General features: G+C 34.6%; 1 protein-coding gene across 1 annotated transcript; it reads right to left on the bottom strand.

The window, feature by feature from the left end:
• Window positions 1-1878: 1878 nt before the first annotated feature.
• LOC108966158 (potassium voltage-gated channel subfamily KQT member 4-like) lies at window positions 1879-7851 on the bottom strand (the record flags this gene model as incomplete). The annotated part of the gene is given in 15 exon segments (XM_018928920.1): window positions 1879-1939; window positions 2248-2351; window positions 2805-3001; window positions 3095-3188; window positions 3474-3601; window positions 4359-4429; window positions 4492-4640; window positions 4723-4916; window positions 5008-5118; window positions 5188-5313; window positions 5396-5571; window positions 5638-5720; window positions 5823-5957; window positions 6032-6223; window positions 7542-7851. Coding segments are annotated over 15 exon segments (1886 nt in total), but the record flags the coding sequence as incomplete, so codon positions are not given.
• Between the last annotated feature and the right edge of the window lie 914 nt (window positions 7852-8765).

Here is an 8765-nt window from a genome sequence, read left to right as displayed (position 1 = left end):
TATAATACAAAACTTTGACATTTCGCTGGTCCACAATATGAATACTTCCAGCAATGATTCACCACCACACACAAAAGTAGGCTGTGCTGGTAAATACTTCCGTACCCGGTGAATGCAACAATGTTGCTGGTGGAGTATTTTTCAATTATTATTTGTAAATAATAAAATATCAACAGTGAGTGCAACAGAAAAATTGACGACAATATGATTTTATACATGTCGAAAACAGCACAATGCCTTCGGTAAACATACAAGTATGGGAATCAAAATTTGCATACATACATATATGTATATAGTAAACACGTGTGTGCATATGTTTGTGTTTATGCTCAGTGTAAACAAAGTTACGTATAAAATTGGCAACAAGTTAAATTTTCACAATACTGCCAATGTCAGTTGCTGTTGATCAATGGCCAATGGCGGCGGTGTATTGTTGTAAAGCAACAATAATTGGCAAACGGGCCATGCTGATGTCAAAAGTGATTCGTGCGTTAAATTAAAATAAATAAAATATTTTCAATTTACTGACTATTCCACGAGAATGCCGTTACAAATGGAGTCTACCACATTTTCAAGCAASAAATGGTGAATATCACATATCGAATTTAAATTCGAACTCAGGCTGCTGTGGCCACTATTTTTCTTAGCTAAGCAACTTAAAAAATATATATTGGGTAGACAAAAAAGTTTTTTCCTATTTTGTCAATAGATGTCGTTGCACTCGTATATCTCCAGTGCTGCCAATCATGTCATAYCATATTGTGTTGGAAAGGTTTAAGTTTCATTTAAAAAAAAAACCCAAAAATGCAGGGAAGGTGAAAAAAGTTACAGATGTTCAAAAATGAGTGAAAATAATGAAGAAATTCCCTATATTTTGAAAATGTTGTATAAAAAAGGTAAGAATGCCACGCAATGAAATTTGGGAAGTTTACGGAGACGATGCTGTTTCAGTTCGTGTAGATTTGTGAAAGATGCACCTCGCTCTGGTCGACATATCGTTGAAAAAGTCGATGAAATTATGGAAAGGATTGACGTGGCATCGCTAAGGAACCTGTCTCTTATACACATCTAGATGTGTATAAGAGACAGAATCAGCGTCATATTGGGTTCTTCGGCTAGCGCTTATGATCCAAATCATAGCACTAAAAGCAAGCGGTCCAGGAAACTCAAGTTCATGCTTCTACGTCGATATATCAAATAGAACTATATTTATAATAAAAAAGAATTGTTCGAAAGAAAATAACTTTTATATTTCCCTAGATATCGGTGTGTCGCAATTGATGAAGCCAGGTCCTTCTCCACTTGGTCCTTCCAACGGAGTGGAGGTCTTCCTCTTCGCGTAGCCGCTGTCTTTTAATTCGCTGAACTATGTCAATGTCGTCGTATATCTCGTACAGCTCATCGTTCCATCGAATGCGATATTCGCCGTGGCTAACGCGCAAAGGACCATAAATCTTTCGCAGAACTTTTCTCTCGAAAACTCGCAACGTCCACTCATCGGTTGTTGTCATCGTTCAAGCCTCTGCACCATATAGCAGGACGGGAATTATGAGTGACTTATAGAGTTTGGTTTTTGTTTGTCGAGAGAGGACTTTGCTTCTCAATTGCCTACTCAGTATGAAGTAGCACCTGTTGGCAAGAGTTATCCTGCGTTGGATTTCTAGGCTGACATTATTGGTGGTGTTTACGCTGGTTCCAAAATAGACGAAATTATTTACAACTTCAAAGCTATGACTGTCAACAGTGACGTGAGTGACAAGTCGCGAGTGCGACGACTGTTTGTTTGATGACAGGAGATATTTCGTCTTGCCCTCGTTCACTGCCACACCCATTTGTCTGTCTCTTATACACATCTAGATGTGTATAAGAGACAGGTACTCATCGTCCTCAGCGAATATATCGCCTTCTTCTACTTTGCCCAAATCATCTATAAATATGACTAGCATCGAAAAAATAAAAAATAAATTTAATTTAATATACAAATATTATTTGCTAACAACAAAATATCCAACAAAATTACATACATACAAAAAATGTTTACAATTATTAACTACTTCACAGTTACAAAATAGAGAGAGTGCAATAAGTACAGTGAGCACACAACATATAATACGTAAGTACACAACATATAATACGTAAGTATACAGTGAACTTCGGTTGTATGTGTAGCGTGTGTGTACAAGTATATTTATGTGAGGCGGTGCAGATTCTACACATAGACATGGATCAAATGCTAAAGTTGTTTACTTGCACTATCAGGTCGCTGCTGTGGGAGTGGTAATTTTAAGTCACGATGTGGCGGATAATTTATATTCGCGGGCAGGTGTGGTTGATAGACGATCGAGGGGAGACTAAAAGCAAACGGAATAAAAACAGTTTTGTAACAAAAAAATGCAAAACAATGTATCATCAAAAATATCGAAATTAAATTTTTGTTTGCTTACGATTCACTACATCGTAAAAAATGTAGTATAAAATTTTCAGCTTCCGCTGTCCGATATAACCTATATATTATACATCCAATATATAAGCAATATATATACAAAATATAACCAATATATAAGGAATATATATCCAAAATATAACCAACATATAACCAATAAATAAGCATTTAATAACCAAAACTCATTTATTTTTCAATATGAGTGGTTTCTATTACATCGGTTTTCTTTCTGCTCTAAACTTACATATGAAAAGTGATGTTACATTGTTTTGTTTKTTAGGTGACGATATATAAGTTTATGCACGCGCTCTCTTTACAATATATTTTTTTTTTTCATTGAATGAATATTTATGACCCTCACCTTGTTCTATTGGCGCTTTTTGCCTCCTTCACAGCTGCCGTAATGTTTTCATTCTCTCTTTTGTTGATCGTSTCTGTATTCACAGCTTCGAGTGCGGGCAACAAATTTGACTGCTCTTCGTTATCATTTTCTTTTCGYCTGCGATCCTCCATATACTGTCTGATCAGTAGATCCAGTTTATCATCAATATCGGTCACCTGGTGGTATGAGTTAATTAAAGTTAAATTATTATAGAAATAATCTAATAATTGAAGGGGGAGAAAAAGGCAGATTTGAAAGCATAGATTTACTTGTCGCTCCATTTTGACCACTCTGGAAGCTAAGCAGATTTTCGATGCATCCTTGATTTTTGGCGCACGCTTGCCGCCCAATATTAGATCCAATCTAGGTGAAGGTATTAAAATAATAAATTCTAATGTTTATTAAAAACTTAAGAAATAGAAAGCAAAAGATAAATAAAATCTTTCATAATTTTTTTTTTTTCAGAAATATGTCATTAAATTCTATGCTTGTTTTCGTCTATCTAAGCAATTATTTTGTATTCTCGTCGAAGATTTTTTCGCGTAAAATTACAGACCTTGTTAAAACGTCCTACAGTCCTTAGATCGCGGTGAAAACCTCAATTAAACKCTATTATAATCTAAGACTTTCAGTCAGTTTTATTTTTACCTCGCGTGTATATTTTTTACTCGCATCAACAGGTCCGCGTGACCAGCCGCATACTGTTCCAGTACATCTTTCACATCGTAGGGTTTCAAGGCTTCTTTGAATTTTCGACGGGCAACCATAAACTTAAGCTATGTGGTGAAAATTAAAATAAAAAAATAAAAAACAGAATTGTAGTATTGAAAAAATATATTTGAAACAATAATTAAAAAATATATTTTAATCAAAAAATTTTGAAGAAATATATATACATATATGCAATATATAAGTTGAAATATGAAAGGACTTTTTCGACTACCTAATATTGGATATTGCGGGTCGATACCTATTTTTTTCTATAAAATCGCATATGCGGGAAACGTTCTACGGACCATTCTGAACATCTTTAACTGAGAGACTATGGGTCTTAAAGCGGTTTCAAAGATCTAAAGCCATTACTAAGGCGAAATTTAAAAATCTGAGTAATTGGTTATGTGGGAGATATGTGATATAGTTTTCCAATCTGACCGATGTCAACAGATGGTCAATAGCATATCAAAATGCACCTATGTATTAAATTTMATTCGGATATCTCAGAAACTGACGAACAAATGAAAATCGCARGTTCGAAATTGTATTTAGACGCATGACTCTTAGGCAAATTTTTTTTAGAATGATCCGTACAATATTTCTCGCATACGTAATTTTTAGGTTTTTTTTTTTTGGCTTCTTGTAAATCGACCCGCTCTAATATAATATACATATATGTATATAGAATGTATTTTTACGAAATGAAAATAAAAAATATATAGTGAAAATATTAAAAAATGTTGAAAGTATATGCTTTATAAACTTTTATGAAAAAAAATCTGCGGTTGTATGTTATATGGAGTCATATTATATAGTTACCATTCTTATAAATCTGATAGCGATTTTGTGTTTCTTCATTAACGTATTGCACTTTGGTGTATATTCTTCATCTACAAGAAAATATTATACAAAAAATAAATCTAATAATAAATTAAAATAAATTAAAACCAACCTTGACTTTCGACAGACTTGTCATTGAAGACCGAAAGATAGCGACCCGACTTCGCTGACTCAATATGTACAATATCGACAGGCGAATGTATGGTTTGGCTACGKCGGCGGCGACTAGGCAAACGTCGCAAGGGGCTTTGAACTTTGAAACTAAATAATTGAAAAATACATAAGCAAMGCTTAGCTGATGCTAACAAACATAAAGAAKCCAATATTCCTAAACTGTACTCACGAGCTAGTGGGACTTGGCATTTGTATAGGTATTTCGTGTATTTTCCATGTGGCTACGGCAGTAGAATTCTCATCTGCTGCATAATAACGCCAAATAGACTGTATTAATGTGGCCGCGGGCTGATAGCGACTTATCATATGCTTTTGACGCTGTTGTTGTTGGACTTTCAAGGCGAAACCGCTGCCCAAAATGCCCTGTGAATATTGTTATAGATTAAAAAACAAAGTAGTGATCTCCAGAAAGAAATAGAAATAGGAAATGAAGTAAATTCCTCGAGGAACTCACCGCCGGTAGTGCAAAGAACGAATAGCTCAACAAAGTAACAATCGAACCGATGACTTTACCCTGCCAGGTTATGGGCACTGAGTCGCCATATCCGATAGTGCACATTGTTATCTGCAAGAAAAGTATAYAGACGCTGGCTTAAACTTCGGTACAGTACTGGATATATGAYATATTACTTACAACACCCCACCATAAAGCTTTCGCAAAATTGCTGAATTGCTCATTGACATCACGTTCAACCAAATAGACTAGGAAGGAAGAGAAAGTGAGACCCAGAAAACCGATGTAGACAGATGTGAGTAGTTCCTGAAAAATAAAAAAGAGTATACAAAAGCYTGAGATCTCATTTTAAGCTTTCAGAGCTTTAATCCTTCACAGCTCCGTTTACCTGTCTATGTGCGTAGACAACACTCCCTAAAAGTTTCCAACTACCACCACGTCGATCCATGCGCAACATGCGCAAGATCTGAAAGAACCTCAGCGCACGCAAAGTGCTGGTCGCAAACACACGACGTGGTGCGCCCTGCGCCAAAGCAATTATCGAGGCGGCGATGGTAATGAGGTCTGAAAAAATATATTTAAAATTAAAACAAAAAACAGCAAAYYCGTATAACCAAAGCTAAAACCGACCTATGATGCAAAATGTGCCAGTCATGAACTTAAAGCGTCCCAGAAGACCCTGATAACGTGAGCGTACACCTGCCGCCCATAACCTGCAATAAAGTTGGAAAATTCGTAAATGCAAACTGCAGACTRCTACACAGTCTTCAGTCTCCTCCATAGAGRAGACTTTTACTCGGAGGACAATTACCTACCGCACAACAAATTCAATCGTGAGCCAAAATACCACCAATACCTCCAGACGATATAAGGAAAATGATGCCTCTTTTTCATATTCGTTGATAGTGGCGAAAATACTCAAGGCTAAACAGGTGAAGATCAAAATAAATCTGCGAAGTAGGCACGAGTGATAAGCGTCGTGAACATATCATCAAATATTGGGCAGAAAAAATCATCCACTTACACCATTATGTGATAGGAGATTGCGATAAGTCCGCGTGGACGCTCCAGAAAATTATAAATACGACCTTGTATGATCCGGTAACGTGCATCACGTCGATGTGTACCGCGTGTGTAGGTAATAGATTTACCCAGCAGCGACATTCGAGGGATTACAAGGCGCTTCGTTGTGGGCCGATATTTTCTCTTACATAATCTGTTGAGATATTAAAAGGAAAAAGGATTATTTTCAATTAGGTTTTTTACTTGAAGAAAGCTCAGTCGGAAACTAGTATTCAAAGGAGGAACAGAACTAGACATCCGACTTTTCAAACGTAACTTTCTTTTGATTTCAGAATAGTATTTTATTTATATCTGTACTTAAAAGAACATTTATAAGAGTTCAAGCATAAGAGAGTTAATTATCCGGTTGAGGAATAGGTTGTATTTTTTTCTTAAGGTTTTACATGGGTTTACGGATTTCAAAACCTCGAATATTTTTATTGTCTTATTAAATTGTACAACACGTCCAGAATATTGTCCTAAACTTTCAAGTTGAWCCGATTAATATTTTCGGAGATACAGCCTTGACAACTTGTGCACTCGAGGCTATCTAGGCTAAGTGCGAGTTCTTTAAACGCGTTTTTCTTGAAACCGTGTTTTTGAAGTCGAAGTACTTGACCGATCTTCATGAAATTTTACACAAATCTTTGAGATACAATTATTAAAGGCTTGGACAAATGATTATTTTTTCGACTAAAACTATTTGAAATAAAATGCCGGGAAAGTTTTAATTATTGTTTTTTTTTTTTTGTAAATTTCTGCCAAAATCCAATTTTTCAGTTTTTTTCCTTCGTCCAAGTTTTAAGTTAAGGTTTAAAAAACACTTATATCTTCCACTTTAGATTATCCGGTTAAGAGTTATCCTGCCAACGTGGGCGCATCTTTTTTCCGAGGAGTTTAAAATATTMTTTTCCAAAAATTTCAGTATTTTTTTTAATAGTGTATGTTTGTAACAATTAAAAAGTCGAATAAAATGAATGTATATTTCTAATTAAAAATATCTGTTTCTTTAATAATAAAATATTTAATTTTTTATTTGAGAAAAAAACCTATATTTTACCCGAGGAAACCCATGTAACCCCTTAAGAGAACTTTGATAAGATAAGTGGAATCGAAGCACAAGAGAGTTAAATGTCCTGTTGAGAGATAGATTACTTTACTCTCTTAAGTTTTTTGTAAGGTGTTCAGGATATTTTATCTGCTTGGTCTACATGTACATATATCATAAGCATGATCAAATCAAAACCAGCCTAATATCTTAATAAGAAAATGTTCTTGAACGGCAAAAAACACCGAGATATGGTATAAGATCGTTTTAGCGTCCTTGCTTATTTTATATTATCGACGAAATATCTTACGTATGCACTACACTTTTCTTTCAGATCATCATGTTTAAGTCTGAGAAGTGTTTCTAGTGACGTAGACACGACATTTACAAAGGTTTTATTAAAGAAAGGTCCTGCAAAACTTGCCCCAATTTAAAGTCCTTGTTATAAATATTGAACGCTTCATTATGTTCATCCATATAGTCAGCCATTTCTGTTAACTTTTTTTATATTCTTAAGAATTAAATGTTGTTGCTGGTTTTAGAAATTAAACTCCAAATTCTTTTAAGTTCATTTATCAATTAGCCATGAAAGTTTTGCGCCTCTTCAGCTCCTTCCAAGCCGCAATCCGAACTCTTCCTTTAACAAATTTCACTTTCACACACTGCAATATCCGTTATTTCTACTTTGAAACTATAAACATTCTGAAACTTCTTTCTCTTCACTGTCTGCAGTCTTTAAAGTTCAATGGTAAAATGAACTTATTGAAGGTAACTGTGACAGTTAACCCAACACCTAGCCTATAGTTTTTTTTTTTTGCATTCACACACCTTACAATTTAACCATCATAATATGATATTGATATGACTACTTAACGCTATACAGTTTTTATGACCCCACCAAACCCGTTCAGAGCCCGTCAAAACAGATAATTTCCACAAATTTACCCAGATCACTGAATATGACATTAAAATGTTAAATAAATTTGAAAATAAGTAAGCAACAGTAAGCATTTTGTTATATTGAATTTTTATCTATTTCATACAGACAATTTTATTTCACTTTTTTATTGTTTTTATAGCAAAAAAAAAGAGGCGAGTACTTTATTTGCAAAAAAGGTAGGGTGGCGACGYTTGGTAATTTGAAAAAATTCCATCTTTGACATTTTAAATACATTTATAAATTTCTCTGCTCATCTGCTTGCATTTTTTGTTATAGTTTATGCGTGGTTTTGTTGTTGTGTTTAATAATATACACTTTAATATACATATTTTTTCCTTCATTATTCGGTCAAGCAGATAGCGAGCTGTCAACGCTTTCGTATGTAACGGTAAAGGTTTTAATCAATGCAAATAATTTTGTAATCATTTTATGACAGCGATGATACAACTTTTTGAAAACTTAAACTGAAATTTTAATCGCTCCGCGACAGTGATGTGTGCTCGGTTTRTATACAATACTCTCAATCGTGTGCATGTCTATAGGTAGCTACAAAATAGGCTTTGATTGACAACTTTGAATAAAAAAAACTGCTTTATGCTAATGTTTGGACTTCATTGATGTGCTAAATCAGTTTAAAATTTAAGAAGGAAACTAAAAATAGTTAAATGCACGAGACTTAAAAGCGTCGCAGAACGAGTTTAGCAGCGT

The sequence above is a fragment of the Bactrocera latifrons genome, unplaced genomic scaffold, assembly GCF_001853355.1.
Source record: "Bactrocera latifrons isolate USDA-ARS-PBARC rearing strain unplaced genomic scaffold, ASM185335v1 scaffold_157, whole genome shotgun sequence".
In the NCBI taxonomy this organism is placed as follows: Eukaryota; Metazoa; Arthropoda; class Insecta; order Diptera; family Tephritidae; genus Bactrocera; species Bactrocera latifrons.
This window is presented reverse-complemented; position numbering and strand designations above follow the sequence as displayed.